This window comes from Pleurodeles waltl, chromosome 1_1 (assembly GCF_031143425.1).
Source record: "Pleurodeles waltl isolate 20211129_DDA chromosome 1_1, aPleWal1.hap1.20221129, whole genome shotgun sequence".
Lineage (NCBI taxonomy): Eukaryota > Metazoa > Chordata > Amphibia > Caudata > Salamandridae > Pleurodeles > Pleurodeles waltl.
Window position 1 is genome coordinate 305,362,782 of NC_090436.1, and position 18,389 is coordinate 305,381,170.

The 18,389-nt window shown below is 46.6% G+C and overlaps 1 protein-coding gene across 7 annotated transcripts in view; it reads left to right on the forward strand.

The window, feature by feature from the left end:
• DDX4 (DEAD-box helicase 4) overlaps window positions 1-18,389 on the forward strand; it is a 1,597,047-nt gene that overhangs the window by 50,413 nt on the left and 1,528,245 nt on the right. For 5 of the 7 annotated variants that reach the window (XM_069222170.1, XM_069222215.1, XM_069222177.1 and 2 more), the window contains exon 4: window positions 6,029-6,109. The exons of 1 other annotated variant lie outside the window; for it this stretch is intronic. In XM_069222170.1, the coding sequence (XP_069078271.1) occupies window positions 6,029-6,109 (81 nt within the window). The remainder of the gene's footprint in view (window positions 1-6,028; window positions 6,110-18,389) is intronic. One more of the 7 variants, XM_069222206.1, reaches the window with a different exon arrangement.

The window sequence follows — 18,389 nt, forward strand, 5'->3', positions numbered from 1 at the left end:
CAGGCTTGGGAGGGGTAGCCTCCCAGAGCCTCTGGAAATGCTTTATAGGGCACAGATGGTGCTGTCCTCGCGTAATCCAGTTTACACTGGTTCAGGGATCCCCAGTCCCTGCTCTGGCACGAACTGGACAAAGGAAAGGCGAGTGACCACTCTTGTCCATCACCACCTCAGGGGTGGTGCCCAGAGCTCCTTCAGAGTGTCCCTGGGTTTTGCCATCTTGGATTCCAAGGTGGTGGGGCACTCTGGGAGCATCTGAGTGGCTAGTGCCAGCAGGTGACATCAAAGCCAGGTCTGTGAGTTTGTCAAACATGAACTCCACAGTTCCATAATGGCTACACTGAAATCTGGGAAGTTTGGTATCAAACGTCTCAGCACAATAAATGCACACTGATGCCAGTGTGGGATTTATTGTAAAATGCACCCAGAGGGCATCTTAGATATGCCCCCTGAAGACCAGTCCGACTCCTAGTGCTAGGCTGACCAGTTTCTGACAGCCTGCCACAACCAGTTGAGTTTCTTGCCCCATGGGGAGAGTGCCTTTGTCACTCTGTGACCAGGAACAAAGCCTGTACTGGGTGGAGGTGCTTCTCACCTCCCCCTGCAGGAACTGTAACACCTGGTGTTGAGCCTTAAAGGCTCACCCCCTTTGTTATAGCACCACAGGGCATCCCAGCTAGTGGAGATGCCCGCCCCTCTGGCCACTGCCCCCACTTTTGGTGGCAAGGCTGGAGGAGATAATGAGAAAAAAAAGGAGGAGTCACCCACCAGTCAGGACAGTCCCTAAGGTGTCCTGAGCTGAGATGACCACTGCTTTTAGAAATCTTCCATATTGAGATTGGATGATTCCCCCAATAGGATTAGGGATGTGCCTTCCTCTCCTCAGGGAGGAGGCACAAAGAGGGTGTAGCCACCCTCCAGGACAGTAGCCATTGGCTACTGCCCTCCTGACCTAAACACACCGCTAAATTTAGTATTTAGGGGCACCCAAGAACCCAGGAAACCAGATTCTTTTAACCTACGCAAAGGACTGCTGACCTAGAAGCCCTGCAGAGATGACTGAGACGACAACTGATGTGGCCCGAGCCCTATCGGCCTGTCTCCAGACTCATAGAACCTGCTCAGCGATACACCCGACAGGGACCAGCGACCTCTGAGGACTCAGAGGACTGCCCTGAACCTAAAGGACCAAGAAACTCCAGAGAACAGCTGCACTGTTCACCAACAGCAACATCTTTGCAACAAAGAAGCAACTTTCAAAGAACTCACTCTTCCGGCCGGAAGCGTGAGAATTCACACTCTGCACCCGACTCGAGCTCCAGAGAACTAGCACCGCAGAGAGGACTCCCAGGCGACTGCGACTTCGTGAGTAACCTGAGACGACCCCCCTGCGCCCCCACAGTGACGCCTGCAGAGAGGATCCAGAGGCTCCCCTTGACCGTGACTGCCTGGTAACAAAGAACCCAATGCCTGGACCAAGCACTGCACCCGCAGCCCCCAGGCCCGAAAGGAACTAACCTCCAGTGCAGGAGTGACTAGCAGGCGGCCCTCTTCCTAGCCCAGTCGGTGACTGGCCCGAGAATCCCCCCTGTGACCTGCATTCATCGCCTAAGTGACCCCCGGTTCCCTCCATTGCTTTCTGTAGCAAATCCGACACCAACATTGTCCACTTCACCCAGCCGCCCCTGTGCCGCTGAGGGTGTGTTTTGTGTGCCTGTTTGTGTGTCCCGTTCCCCCCCCCCCGTGCTCTACAAAACCCATCTGGTCTGCTCTCAGAGGACGCAGGTACTTACCTACCAGCAGACCGGAACTGGAGCACCCCTGTTCTCCATAGGTGCCTATGTGTCTTGGGCCCTCCTTGGACCTCTGCACCTGACCGGCCCTGTGTTGCTGGTGTCGTGGCTTTGGGGTTGCCTTGAACCCCAAACAGTGAGCTGCCTATGCCCAGGAAACTGAACTTGTAAGTGCTTTACTTACCTCAGAAACTTAACCATACTTAACTCCCCCAGAAACTGTTGATTTTTGCACTGTCCACTTTTAAAATAACTTAGTGCCATTTTAACCTACACTGTGTGTACTACTGATTTAATTCAAAGTTCCTTACTTACCTGTGTGGAGTACCTTGCATTTTATCTATTTACTTCAAATCTTGAATCTTGTGGTTCTAAAATAAATTAAGAAAAGATACCCAGCGGGTCACCCATCCCCCCCCGAGCCTCCAGACCTTCGTAGTCTGCATGTACACCAGGAGCCAGTTGGCTGCAGGATTCACCATCACCCGCCCAGTGGTAATCCATTACCACGGACAGGTGGGTCCTCCAAATTGTCCGAAGGGGCTACTCCGTCCACCTCCAAGATACCTCCTGCAGCTATGCCACCTTCATATAATTGGATATCGGAGGATCATATGGTTGCTTCTCCGCGAGGAAGTCTAACCCTTTATGCCAAAGAAGCTGTAGAGAGGGTTCCCTTGCCAGAAGTAGGTCATGGTTGCTATTCTCGCTACTTTCTGGTGCCGAAAAAGGACAAAGATATTCGGCCTATATTAGATCTTTGGTCCCTCAACCTCCTCCTCAAAAAGGAGAAGTTCAAAATGTTGACATGGCTGAGGTCCTATCTGCCCTGGAGACTGGATGGTAGCATTGGATTTTCAAGACGCATACTTCCACATTCCCGTCTTGCTGGCCCACAGACGTTAGCTACGATTCGTGGTAGCTCACGAGCACTTTCAGTTTACCGTGCTCCCCTTTGGCCTTACCAGTGCCCCTCGGGTGTTCACGAAAGTGAGGGTAGTGGTGGCAGCTCATCTGCGCAGGTTAGGGGTCCCAGTCTTCCCCCTACCTCGACAATTGGCTGTTGAAGGAGAACTCACCCAAGACAGTCGGCTCCCACCTCCAGACTACAGCGAACCTTTAGCATTTGCTGGGGTCCACCATCAACATGCCAACTCCTTCTCAGACTCTCCCTTTCATCAGAGCTGTTCTGAATACAGTGCAGTTTCGGGCATATCCTCCCTAAAAGCGAGTCCAGTATATTCGGGCTATGATACCGATGTTTCAGCCTCTGTCCTAGATTTCAGTGAGAATGACTCTGAGGCTGCTGAGCCTCATGGCCTCCTGCTGGTTCAAAATGCCAGATGGCATATGCGGACTCTGCAGTGGGACCTGAAGTTCCAGTGGGCGCAGCATCAGGGGCATCTCTCAGACAAGGTCCAGATCTCGGAAGGGACTGCGGGAGACCTGCAATGGTGGTTAACGAATCCGGATTGGGTCAAGGGCAGATCCCTCTCTTTTCCCCAACCAGATCTTTGTTGTGAAAGATGCGTCGCATTGTGATGGGAGCGGCCACATGGGAGAGGCCGAGATCAGTGGCCTCTGGTCGCGGGCGGAATCAGGGCTCCATATCAATCATCTGGTGCTCTGAGCGAATTGACTAGCATCTAAAGCATTCCTTCCCTCTCTCAGTCGGAAAACAGTGTAAGTGTTCACAGACAACACCACCACCATGTGGTATTGCAACAAACAAGGTGGAGTGGGGTCGTGGACCTTTTGTCAAGAGGCTCTTCGCCTCTGGACTTGGCTGGAACATCAGGGCATTTCTCTGGTGGTTCAACACCTGGCCGGTTCCTTGAATGCCAGAGCAGACGAACTCAGCCGACGATGCATGGTCGATCGCGAATGGCGTCTCCATCCGAAGGTGGCGCAAGGTCTCTTCCTGCAGTGGGGAGAACCTTGGTTAGACTTGTTTGCCTCCGTAGAGAACGCACAATGTCAGCTGTTTTGCACGTTGGAATTTACAAGGGGGCACTGGCTTGGCGACGCTTTTAGTCGTCGGTGGAATTCAGGCCTCCTGTACGCCTTTCCGCCCATACCACTTCTGCCCAGAGTTCTGAAGATCAGGCCCAAGTAATATTGGTAGCTCCAGACTGGGCACGAAGAGTCCGATATCCCAAGCTGTTGAGCATGGCCGTAGATCCTCCGATCAGTCTGCCCCTTAGGGAGGGTCTTCTGTCGCAGCAGCTGGGGAGGGTCCTCCACACGAACCTGTCAACTCTGTGGCTTCATGTGTGGAGATTGAGTGGCTATAGTTGACATCTTTTGACTTGCCGTCCGAAGTCTATTGCGTTATCTTGGCAGCCAGGCGTCCCTCAACCAAAACTGTATACGCCTGTCGTTGGAAGAAATTTGTGGCATGGTGCATCGACAAATCTGTCGATCCTCCATCAGCTCCTCTTTCTCAAGTCCTTCTCTTTATTCTTTCCCTTGCCCAGCAGGGTTCCACCTTGGGCACTCTTGAGGGATATATTTGGGCTATCTCTGCTTCCTTGAGGTTACCAGATCAGCCTTCCTTATTTAAATCTACTATAGTTAGTAGGTTTTTTTAAAGGCCTCACACATCTCATTCCTCCTATCCCTTTCATCATGCCCCAAAGGGATCTCAATCTCATACTGACGTCCTTATGTGTACCCTGATTGAGCCTCTTCACAACTGCCCTTTACGTCTCTTAACTATCAAGACTGTCTTTTGAGTTGCCACTACTTCTGCCCGCAGAGTAAGTGATCTTCAGGCTCTGTGGTCTAAGCCACATTTCCTGGCCATCCATCCTGACAGTGGTACTTCACACGAGGGCTTCTTTTCTACCTGAAGTAGTGAGACCCTTCCATGTCGGACAGTACATCACCTTGCCTACCTTTTATGTACCCCAACATCCCTCTCATGAAGAGGAGACACTCCATCGTCTGGACCCAAAAAGAGCATTGGTGTTCTGTCATGATCGTTCCAAAGACTTCCGGGTGGACGATAAACTCTTCGTGGTATATGTGGGTGCAAAGAACGGGAAGGCAGTGCAGAAGAGGACCATTTCACGATGGGTACTCTTGTGCATCAAAATGTGCTGGCTAAAAAACAACCCCCAAGGTTTGCGAACTCACTCCACCAGAGCTACTTCTGCTACCACAGCACAAGCTCGGGGCCTTCCAGTCCTAGATATTTGTCAGGCAGCAACATGGGCATCTCTGCACACTTTTACCAAACACCACTGCCTAGACAGTCTGGTCCAAAGGGATGGCTACTTTGGCTGTTCGGTCCTGCTGGTCTGCTGGACTTCTTGGTGTGAGCTTGGTTCGCAGCCCACCACCGGGGATGGTGTTGCTCGGGTATCTATTCAAAAGTAAGGCATCTGCAACCAGACGTCTCTATCAGATGTACAAATTACTTACCTTCGGTAACGATATATATTTGGTAGAGACATTCTAGTTGCAGAGTCCTTACCGACCCGCCCATCCTCCCCGCACTGCCAACTGATTTCTAGGGACAGGAACTTTCCCGTATGGGCCCTAGTTTTGGCGCATCACTCTGTGTTCTTCATAGCTCTGCGCTACTGGTGTGGAAAGAAGTGAAAAGATACTGACAGCGCACAGGGTGGCACCTATATACGACTGCGATGTCATAACAACGCCCGCAGAGTCGACCGACACCTGACGGCGCGCAGAGGTACTGTTCGAAGAAAAATCTCCAGATCCAGTCTGGTGCCTGGGGAAATTCAAAGGTAAGGAATCTGCAACTAGAATATGTCTCTACCAGATAGTTATCGAAGGTGAGTAAATTGTACTTCCATGACTGAATTCTCTGTGTGCCTTGCATAGCTGCATCTTCTCAGGGGTGCTGCTCTTCGCCTTTTCTTGGACTTGTTTGCTAATATGTACTCTAAGGAGGCAACTTGTTAATAAATTGGGATAGAGACAGCATATCCCCATAACATCATATTCAGTCACTAGTGAATGAGATTTGAGATTTTAGCAAACTCTTCATCCATGTATCTTCTTCTTAGAAGACCGATCAGCGAAATAATACTGTGAAGACTGTATTCAAATAAATTGTGCTTTTGAGGTGAAGATTGTTATTGGCAATCCTACGGATATTAAATGTGAAGCCATACATCCTATTACTACCTAGATAGACAATTTAACCTAATTTTTTTTAAAGTGACCTGTTTCTTCAAAATAGAGATATAACTTTTTTGATGGTGTAGGTGGAGAGGATGAGTTTCCCAAAAACGATGGGCCTAGTCGAAGAGGCTTTGGTGCCAACAGAGGTTTTGGATTCAAGAGAGGTGAGATTATTTTGCTGTGTTATGCTTTTAAATGATTCTCAAATTGGAAAAAAATATCTGTGTGATGCTGACATTATTTTTGCTGTCATGAGTGGAGAGGCGGTCTGTTCTCTGGTTCGGCCTAGTGACTGCTTTAGCTGTCGTCCGACCTCATTTGATGAACAAAAGAAAATACATGGACTGGGAATTTGGATCAGCTCTCTCTGCCATAGTTGCCTTGGTTTGGTCATTGCTTAATGGAATTGTAAAACACATTTTGGATCATTCCATGGGTTATTCTATCAGTACTTTTGTGCTATTTTCTTTAAGGTTTAGTAGCGTATCCATTGGATTGTGTTGATGAGGTGTCCACTCACTGTGAAGGGAGGTACACTATAATGAAGGCGCACCCCTTAGCCATATTATCATCCCTACCATCATTCAAATAATTATTCCCAGCATACTCCGACCACACCTTTTTCCAGCTAAACCTATTTACCGCTACACCTGCACTTAAACTTCCTCTTTTACCTCTTATGTTTGTCTTCATCTGAATGTTATTTTCCCTTGTCCGATACTTCTACTTATTCATTAGCTGCACTCTTATGCCTTCTCCTCAATTCAGCTATATCCAAAGCCAAATCCATACCTCACCTAAATCTTAACTGTTCCCATTCTGGAACATTCAGTCCAATACTATCCCTTGTCAGTCCAATACTGTCCCTTGTTAGTAACACTTAATTTTGAAAACAATGAAAGGAGAAGACCGTGCAGAAGCTTCCAAGGTCTGGTCTTGGTTGATAGCTGGACTGTTGTTGTTCTGCTTCTTGTGTGTTATTACTTGAACCAAGTTGTTGGTTGAGATGTACGGTGCCATCTGTACTCAAACCGGAGTACTGCTGTGATTGCAGAATGCACAAACCACAGAGCAGAGACCATGATTCTGTTTGTCAGCAGTTGATTGAGGATAGCTATGTGAACAGGTCACTATCTGGCCCACCTTTCTGAAATTGGTTGCTATATTCTAGGTCAGGTGTTGTGGTTTTTTTAGTTGACTTTGCAGGACCCTGTGATAATGTGAAACTTGTGCAGTTTCTCTTGCTATTTCCTGCCTTGTTTCCCTCACTCTTTTGCCTACCGGCTTCAATTTAATCAGGCGGATGTAACGTTTTGTTCTAAATACATAGAAATGAACATAATTTATGGAAGCTAAATTATTGTACACTGAAGGAAATTCAACGGATTAATTGAAATCCGGTATGCATATATTGATTGTATCACCTATTATTACAGCTGTATGAAGCTGAATTACCTGGTGGAGCATTTTCTTCCGCCACAATGCAAAACTAGTCTGCAAACATTTTAAAATACTACTCTGTACCCCTTGGTAGTGTGGAGTTGATTAAGGACTTCTGAGAATGCACAGAAGGTATCAGCAGAACCAGAGTAACACTTGCATAAAAAAATCACTTAGTAGACACACACCCCCAAACTATTTATAGTTGAATTAAAAGAAAGTAATTTATGATTAGAATAGAAACAAGATAGCAGAAATTTGATCCACTTCAGAAAGACAGTTACAGAGTAACCGTTCCATTCCACAATTACAACCATAGTTCCTGGGTAGTCATTGAAAGTTCCAGGCTTCCGCTTGTCTTCAGTCAGACTGGAGGTGCTAGTTTTGAGATTTACAGCTTCCAAACTTAAGTTTCTTTGTGGAAATGTGACCCTTTAGGCAGGCAGAATCCTTGGTCCCTCTGTGTCCGTTACAACCAAAGGATTGCCCCCCCCCGTCCTCCTTAGTTGCAAGATGAGCATTTGATCGCAACACCAATCGTTGCCTTCCTCTTGAGGTTCCTTTCAGGTACCAACTAACAGTGAGTGGAAGTTGTTTTTGCCAATTACTTTCAAGTTCAAAGACCAGTGTTAAACCTGTTACAACTGATCAACTGCTTTACCAGAAGAGTCCTTCCCAGGACTCGGATACTATTTTAGAAAAACAGTCCTTGGCCGCCTTCAATGTTCTGCTTCACGCACATTCATAGCCTGGCTCTTTCTGTTCAGTCTTCTTGTCCGGTTTTGTGGCCATTTCTTGTCTCTCCTCTGGGCAAGCAAGAGTCTACACCGGAACTTAAAGGCAGCAGGTGTGATTGGAAACCTTGTCCTCAGGCACCATCTGATAAAGCATCACCAGAATATGTGTCTACTCTGAACTTTCTCCCCACCCACTCCCTGTTTAAGTGCAGGTTTCTTACAGTAAAACTGCATATTGGGTTGTCAGTTTGAATATTTTCAAATGAGAACTCCAGTAAAAATGAGATGCCCCTAGGAAACGCCATTGATATTTCTTACCTTCTGTGGTTAAACAGTACTGCTTGACTTCATTACCCATAAACAGCCTCTAATACATTTTCTGTCTCCTCCGTCCCCCACATTAAGCCCTCTAAAGCTGTGTTGTAGCACTAAGCCTACGCTCTTGCTGGAACGTTTCAGGTGTGTTCTAAAAGTCAATGTATCTTTTTTCCTAGCATAAGGGGTCGAAAGTTTAGACACCAAAAACTTAAAGATTACAGTGTGACCTCCCTGGCCATACAAGAAAAACTCCATTTGGGGAAAAAAAGATTTAATGGTTTTATTACCTGTTAAGGCTCAGATTAATGTACACAGTTCTCAAGACAAAGCTGTAAAGATACAGAATCACTATTAGTTGACCAAGGCGTTGGAAAAAGTTTAGGCGAACTAGCATCAAAAGGACTAAGCTCTCAATAACAGCAACACAAAACATCAACAAAGTTATCTGATAAGTTCAAAACATATGCGGTTCAGCCCTTCCAAGCATGGAAAAAAGTCATCCAGGTTTGGCTAGCTAAAGCCAGGGAAACCCCTACAGATAAGCAAGTCACAAGTTAACATGTGCCAAGCTAATCACAAGGGGGAGGAAAAAAAAGTAAAAAGGGCCATAGGCGCTGCCTGGTTGCGGCGGTGAGGGTTGTTTAAATTTCACTTGCTCTTGTGCAGTTTTCAACTCTAATGTAATTTTTATCTAATGTTTGTATGTGCCACTTGAGGATGTGTTTTTAGGAACTTTACTTTGTCTATCTTGTGCTATCGCGGGGGGGCAAGTATTGGGACTCATTGCTTGTTTGTCTAATTTTGAGTAAGTGGCTATTTTTGCAATTCTGCTTTGTTAGAGCCACCATTCATTGCGCTCTACTTTTTGTCTGGCACGCCTTAAATGAATGACATGGTGTGGATGCACGCAACGGGTGTGCCTAAAGCAAGCCCATCTACAGCCGACGAGTCCCAGGGGCCAGGGACCTGGCCTTTTTTTTTCTAGGGTAAGATCACTTACCCTCGCAGCCAGTTGCTTGCACTTAACACTACCCCCTCTCCCCAACCCCTTGTTTCCACACTATTGATCCCATCTCTCCTACTCTACTTTGTAACCACTGTGGTTGGTCTATACTACTTGCTCAGTTTCCGAATTATGCTGCGCCTTCCTCCGCTCGAAGAGACTGGTGCGTTTACCTTGTTAACTGCCGCTCTCTAGCAGCCCATAAGCTAGATTTGTTTACCTTTTGTAGCAGATTTCAGTCCTGATGTCTTATTTCTTACCGAGACATGGCTCTCAGAAGACTAGGCCTGACATTGCGGCAGCCCTCGCTACCAGATCTTTAGGCTTCATAGACTGGGGAAAACTGGGGGTGGACTTGTTATATCTGGGGAGTTGTTTCATCTACATCTTCTATCTCTAAATGTGAGTCTAGCCTTCACGCTAACTCTGTGCTCTAGTTTTTTGTACAGAGTACTTTTGTGTAGACCAGAACCATACACGCACTCCCTTCATTCCTTTCTAGAGGTATTTCTAGCCTGGCTATTGAAAGACCGAACTTCACCCTACTCTGTGATTTTTATACTAGTAAGGCATCTATAACCCTACTGAACAGTCACATGATTGAGTTAATTTTTTGTAACATCTGTAAATTACAGGTCCAAACTCCTCTTCCCTCGATGGTCCGACCATTTCCTTATCCCTTTTAGTCTAACTCGGTCTTTACCTTCTCTTCCCGCCCCTTCAGTCAAACATTTAGAGCATCCTTGGTCTAAACTCAACATCAAAAGCTGGAAACAGTGAAGCAGGTTCTTCCGGATACCGTGGACGTGACAGCCTGCCTCTTTGGTGACTGTTTTTTATTTTTTATTTATTTATAATTTTATGTATCTTTGGTGACTGGTTGACAGCATCTCTGGATTGTGTTCTCCCTGTGAGGCTACAGTCGGATACATTGCGATCCCACAAATCCCCCTGGTCTTCTGCTGACCACCTCTCCCTAAAGAAGGAATGTAAGCGCTTAGAAAGGAGATGGAGGAAGACCTATGATGCTACCAGTAAAGCAGAATATAGAAATTATATACGGCACGATCATGCGAAAATTAGCCTCCCGAGAGCTGCCTGTTCTACGAAAATCGCCAATTCCTCTTGCTCTTCCAAAGCAATCTTAAAGATTTTTAAAAAACATTGAGACCCCTACACTGTGTTCCTCCTCAATGGCATGTACAGAACATTGTAGTAAGCTGGCCTAATTTTTTTCAGGAAAAAAATTATGAACCTCTATTCTGCTTTTCCTGACAACACTAACATGGCGATGGTTGACTCTTTCAAAAACCCTCTGCTGAGTCTTCAAAATGCACTCTCAGCCTAACCTCCCACCTGTGCCTGTTTGACCAAGAATCTGTTAAAATCTTTAAAATCTGGCTCCCCATTGGACCTTGCGCCCTTGCACATCCTGTTTTTTATTTCATTTTTATTTATAAAGATACTTTTATTGTTTTAAGGGAATAAAACGTGACATCATATACAAATATTAAACAAAATTAATACAATACAATAAGTTGCTCCTTACCAATATATGTTGAATGGTGAGTACTATAGGTACTTGGTTTGGTTTTAGACGACCTGGACTAACTGAAGGCATAGTACATGATGTCTATATCTCTCGATGGCAGGAAGAGAGTTAGTCCCGGATCCCAGATGATTGCAAACACAAGGATAAGGGACAGGTCGGGGTACGGGCCCACCTCTGGGGCAAGTGTTTCAGTCGCGTGCTGAGTTCTATCCTGCTCTAGTCGTCCGCTATGGCCTCCCACCTTCCCCAAACTTTGTCGTATTTACGCGGACAGCCCCTGACCTCGTACCCCAGCCTCTTCCGCTGTGCACACCAGTCCATTCCCCGTCTCCATTTATTTAGGGATGGTGCCACTCCTGCCTTCCATTTAGTCATTATGTCCCTTTTAGCAACCAGGCTCGCGATTCCCATGAAACTCCGTTCTGCTCTTCTTAGGTCTGTGTCCTCCATTACCCCAAGTGGGAACGGGAGTGGGGCTAGTGTCAAGTCTGCTTGCAGGGCTCTGGAGATCTGAGTTTTGATTGCTCCCCAATAGGTCTCTGATTGGGCAAGTCCATGTCATATGAAAGAAGTCAGCCTCCGGCTGGGAACATCACAGGCAATCAGTCACGGAGCGAAGGCCCGCCCTATGTAGTCTTTCGGGTGTCTTGTATGCAGTGTGCAGGAAGAAGGATTGCAGGAGACGGAATTTGGTGCAGAGCTCGGGGCGCCATCAGGGCCTTCTCCCATTCTCCCTCTTCGATTGGTCCCATCCATCCCTCCCATCTGCGACGGAGCTTCTCAAGGGGACCTGAGGTGTTAGCTATTAACAAGCGGTATATCTGTGAGACTCCCCCTTTACCTAGGTTACCCATTAGTACTTTTGCTTCCATGGGGGCTTGGTCAGGGATGCGCTCATCAGCTCGTGTGTGTGCCATTAAGGCATGGCATAGCTGGAGGTATTTGTAAAATTGTGCTTTACTCAGTGAAAAGAGTCTTTGAAGGTCCTCGAAGGACCTCATGTGGGATCCCTCCCAGACCTCTCCAAGTGTAGAGATCCCAATGTTGTCCCATTTCTGGAACCCCTGCAGTCCCGTCACTTCAGCAAGAAGCTTACCATGCCACAGTGGGGTTTGTTGGGTAATTCGCTTCCACCACCCTGTGACCCTCTGGGCGTCTCTCCATTCCAGTAGCGCCACTCTAGTCACCTCAGGAGTGGATAGAGGAATTGGGCACCCATAGAGGGCATCAAATATTCCGGAGTAGCTCAACGTGTGGAGCTCAAGTTGGTATGCAGGGTCCGACCAACCACCTCCAACCCAGTCATTGATGACAATCAGTTGTGTCGCGAGGTGATAATAGTATGTTCGATGGCATATGTTGCTGCAGATACACATGTTTGGCACAGTCCGCTGCCTGGTGTTGGGCTCGGAGTATTACAAGTTGTTTTTCTTCGAAGAAGTCTTTTTGGTCACGGGACCGAAGGACTCCTCCCTCTTTGGCTCCATTGCGCATGGGCGTCGACTCCATCTTAGATTGTTTTTTTCCGCTGTCGGGTTCGGACGTATTCCTTTTCGCTCCGTGTCTCGGTTTGGAAAGTTAGTCAGAATCTCGGAAGAAAGCGTCGGTATTGTTCCGTTCGGTATCGGGATAGTTAGGTACATCGACACCGATCATCGGAAGACTTTGGGGCAGTTTCGATCCCCCATCGGGGCCTGGTCGGCCCGACCGCGTGCGACATCGAAGCCGATGGAACGGACCCCGTTTCGTTTCTGCCCAAAATGTCACAGTAAGTATCCTTATACAGATCAGCACTTGGTCTGTAACTTGTGCTTGTCCCCCGAGCACAAGGAGGATACCTGTGAAGCCTGTCGAGCCTTCCGGTCCAGAAAAACACTCCGGGACCGAAGAGCCAGGCGTCACCAAATGGCGTCCACGTCGACAAAACAACGTTTCGACGACGAAGAGGAAACATTCTCGGTTCCGGAATCAGAATCCGGAGACTCCGACGTCGAACAACAGCAACAAACTGTGAGTAAGACGTCGAAAAGTAAATCCATCGACAAACCGAAAGCCCAGGGGACGCCACTGCCAACAGGCCATGGCTCGACCCATAAATCAGGCGACCCGTCGAAGGGGCCGAAAAAGGGCACGCCCATAGCGAAGACACCCGACTCCGGTCGAGGGACCGCCATGGAGCAACCTCGGAGCCGAGAAAGCGGCTCCGAGAGACAAAAACAAGATACCAGCACCGAAAAACATCGGCACCGAGAATCCATGCCGAAAGGAACAAAAATTCTGTCGGTGCCGAAACCGAAAAAAGATTCTCTCTCGGCGCCGAAAAATACCACACCTTCATCCTACTCAGAGGAACAAGGACTAAGTGGCCAAATGCACAAATTTGGACAAGAGCTCCAAAGTGTAGAATCGGACTACACACAAAAGAGACTGTGCATCCAGCAAGATACAGGGAAGATATCAACCCTTCCCCCAATCATGAGGAAAAGAAGGATCGGACTTCCAAAGGATGACACACAACCACAAGCCAAAGTGGTTAAAAAAGTCACGCCTCCGCCCTCTCCTCCACAGGCATCGCCGGCACAAACACCGCCACAAATGCACTCACCAGCGCAAACTACCAGAAGTCATGACGATCAGGATCAAGACGCTTGGGACCTGTATGACACCCCAGTGCCGGACAATGATCCCGAGTCATACCCCACAAAGCCGTCACCGCCAGAGGACAGTACCTCATACTCGCAACTGGTGGCTAGGGCTGCAGAATTCCACAATGTCCAACTGCATTCCGATCCTATAGAGGATGATTTCTTATTTAACACCCTCTCGGCTACACATAGCCAATATCAATGTCTCCCAATGCTACCAGGGATGTTACGGCACGCGAAACAAATTTTTGAGGAGCCCGTAAAATCAAGAGCCATCACCCCAAGGGTGGATAAGAAATACAAACCACCACCCACAGACCCAGTGTTTATTACTTCGCAGTTACCACCCGACTCTGTGGTAGTAGGGGCAGCTCGCAAAAGAGCAAATTCACATACATCTGGCGACGCCCCACCTCCGGACAAAGAAAGCCGAAAATTTGACGCGGCAGGGAAAAGAGTGGCGTCGCAGGCAGCCAACCAGTGGCGCATCGCAAATTCACAAGCGCTGCTGGCCAGATATGACCGCGCACACTGGGACGAGATGCAACTTCTCGTAGACCATCTTCCCCAGGAATACCAAAAAAGGGCACAGCAAATAGTGGAAGAGGGACAAACGATCTCAAACAATCAAATCCGCTCTTCACTAGACTCAGCCGATACTGCAGCAAGAACAGTCAACACTGCTGTCACCATAAGGAGACACGCTTGGCTACGCACTTCAGGCTTCAAACCTGAAATCCAGCAGGCTGTCCTTAATATGCCCTTCAACGAGAAACAACTGTTTGGCTCGGAAGTGGATACAGCCATTGAAAAACTTAAAAAGGACACAGACACGGCCAAAGCCATGGGCGCACTCTACTCCCCGCAGAGCAGAGGCTCTTTCAGAAAAACTCCATTTAGAGGGGGGTTTCGTGGCCAACCCACAGACACCACCAGCCAACAATCAAGAACCACACCATATCAGGGTTCCTTCCAAAGGGGTGGTTTCAGGGGATATCGGGGGGGTCAATTCCCAAGGAGTAGGGGAAGATTCCAGACTCCAAAAACACCTCCACCTAAACAGTGACTTTCAAGTCACGCAACCCCTTCACTCAACACCAGTGGGGGGAAGACTAAGCCAATTCTACCAATCTTGGCAACATATTACAACAGACAATTGGGTATTAGCAATAATCCAACATGGCTATTGCATAGAATTCCACAACTTCCCACCAAACATCCCCCCCCAAAACACGCAAAATGTCACAACATCATTTAGAACTTTTAGGACTAGAAGTTCAAGCACTACTGCAAAAGGATGCAATAGAATTAGTACCAGTACAACAAAAAAACACAGGAGTTTACTCCCTGTACTTTCTAATCCCAAAAAGAGACGAAACATTGAGACCAATATTAGATCTCAGGACACTAAATACCTACATCATATCGGACCATTTTCACATGGTCACACTACAAGACATCATTCCACTGCTCAAACAGCAAGATTACATGACCACATTAGACCTAAAGGATGCGTACTTTCATATACCAATACACCCTTCTCACAGAAAGTACCTACGGTTCGTATTCAAAGGAATACATTACCAATTCAAGGTGTTGCCATTCGGAATAACAACTGCACCAAGAGTGTTCACAAAATGTCTAGCAGTAGTAGCAGCACACATCAGGAGACAACAGATACATGTGTTCCCTTACCTAGACGACTGGCTAATCAAAACCAACACAGTAAAAAAATGCGCAAACGACACCACCTTTGTCATACAAACCCTTCACAAACTGGGGTTTTCCATCAACTACACAAAATCACACCTAGAACCGTGTCAAACACAACAATATCTAGGAGCAACCATCAACACATCAAAAGGAATTGCCACTCCAAGTCCACAAAGAGTGCAGGCATTCCACAAGCTAATAAGTGCTATGTTTCCAAACCAAAAGATACAAGCAAAATTTGCGCTAAAACTTCTAGGCATGATGTCATCATGCATAGCCATTGTCCCAAACGCAAGACTACACATGCGACCCTTACAACAGTGTCTAGCATCACAATGGTCACAGGCACAGGGTCAACTTCAAAATCTGGTGTTGGTAGACCGCCAAACATACCTCTCGCTTCTATGGTGGAACAGCAAAAATTTAAACAAAGGGCGGACGTTTCAGGACCCAGTGCCTCAATACGTTATAACAACAGATGCTTCCATGACAGGGTGGGGAGCACACCTCAATCACCACAGCATTCAAGGACAATGGGATATACACGAAACAAAACTTCATATCAATTACCTAGAACTGTTGGCAGTATTTCTAGCGTTAAAAGCCTTCCAACCCATAATAACACACAAATACATTCTTGTCAAAACAGACAACATGACAACAATGTATTATCTAAACAAACAAAGAGGAACACACTCAACACAATTGTGCCTCCTAACACAAAAAATTTGGCAGTGGGCGATTCACAACAACATTCGCCTAATAGCACAATTTATTCCAGGAATACAAAACCAACTAGCAGACAACCTTTCGCGAGACCACCAACAAGTCCACGAATGGGAAATTCACCCCCAAGTTCTGAACAAGTACTTTCAAATTTGGGGAACACCCCAGATAGATTTGTTCGCAACAAGAGAAAACTCAAAATGCCAAAACTTCGCATCCAGGTACCCACACCGCGAATCACAAGGCAATGCTCTATGGATGAATTGGTCAGGGATATTTGCGTACGCTTTTCCCCCTCTCCCTCTCCTTCCATATCTAGTAAACAAGTTGAGTCAAAACCAACTCAAACTCATACTGATAGCACCCACATGGGCAAGACAACCTTGGTATACAACTCTACTAGACCTTTCACTAGTACCGCATGTCAAACTACCCAACAGGCCAGATCTGTTAACACAACACAAACAACAGATCAGACATCCAAACCCAGCATCATTGAATCTGGCAATTTGGCTCCTGAAATCCTAGAATTCGGACACTTGGACCTCACACAAGAATGCATGGAGGTCATAAAACAAGCTAGAAAACCTTCCACTAGACACTGCTATGCATCTAAGTGGAAAAGATTTGTTTACTACTGCCATGCCAATCAAATACAACCAGTACATGCCTCTACTAAAGACATAGTAGGATACTTACTACATTTGCAAAAAGCAAATCTCGCTTTTTCATCTATAAAAATACACCTCGCAGCTATATCTGCTTACCTACAAACTACTCATTCATCGTCTCTATTTAGAATACCAGTTATTAAAGCATTCATGGAAGGGCTAAAAAGAATTATACCACCAAGAACACCACCAGTTCCTTCATGGAACCTTAACATCGTCTTAACAAGACTCATGGGTCCCCCTTTCGAACCCATGCATTCCTGTGAAATGCAATATCTAACCTGGAAGGTCGCATTTCTCATTGCAATCACATCCCTCAGAAGAGTAAGTGAAATACAGGCATTTACCATACAAGAACCATTTATTCAAATACACAACAATAAAATAGTTCTAAGAACAAATCCAAAATTTCTGCCAAAAGTAATCTCACCATTCCATTTAAATCAAACGGTAGAATTGCCAGTGTTCTTCCCACAACCAAATTCTGTGGCTGAAAGGGCACTACATACATTAGACATCAAAAGAGCACTAATGTATTACATTGACAGAACAAAGCTAATCAGGAAAACAAAACAACTGTTCATAGCTTTTCAAAAACCACACATAGGAAATCCAATCTCTAAACAAGGCATTGCTAGATGGATAGTCAGATGCATTCAAACATGCTATCTTAAAGCCAAAAGAGAATTGCCTATTACACCAAAGGCACACTCAACCAGAAAGAAAGGTGCTACAATGGCCTTTCTAGGAAACATTCCTATGAGCGAAATATGTAAGGCTGCAACCTGGTCTACGCCTCATACGTTTACTAAACACTACTGTGTAGACGTACTAAATGCACAACAAGCTACAGTGGGCCAAGCTGTACTAAGAACATTATTCCAAACTACTTCAACTCCTACAGGCTAAACCACCGCTTTTAGGGGAGGTAACTGCTTTATAGTCTATGCCAAACGTGTATCTGCAGCAACATATGCCATCGAACTGAAAATGTCACTTACCCAGTGTACATCTGTTCGTGGCATTAGTCGCTGCAGATTCACATGTACCCTCCCACCTCCCCGGGAAGCCTGTAGCCGTTTAGAAGTAGATCATGAACCTTAAACATCTGAACATTTGTAAATAATTATTAGAAACTCTTATCATACATACATATTCACTCCATTGCATGGGCACTATTTATACCAAACAACTCCATCCTCACCCTCTGCGGGGAAAACAATCTAAGATGGAGTCGACGCCCATGCGCAATGGAGCCAAAGAGGGAGGAGTCCTTCGGTCCCGTGACCAAAAAGACTTCTTCGAAGAAAAACAACTTGTAATACTCCGAGCCCAACACCAGGCAGCGGACTGTGCCAAACATGTGAATCTGCAGCGACTAATGCCACGAACAGATGTACACTGGGTAAGTGACATTTTCAATATTTGACATTCCCAGCCCTCCATTGTAAACGTGCTGGCACATGGTAAGTGCCAGTCGGGGGTGGGTGCCCTTCCATAGGAATTGGCGAATCACTGAATCAAGATTCTTAAACCATCTCTTGGGGATTGGGTAGGGGAAGTTTTGCAGCAGATAGAGGAGTCTGGGGAGGACCATCATTTTAAAGAGTGCAATTCTTCCAAGTAGGTTAAGAGGCAG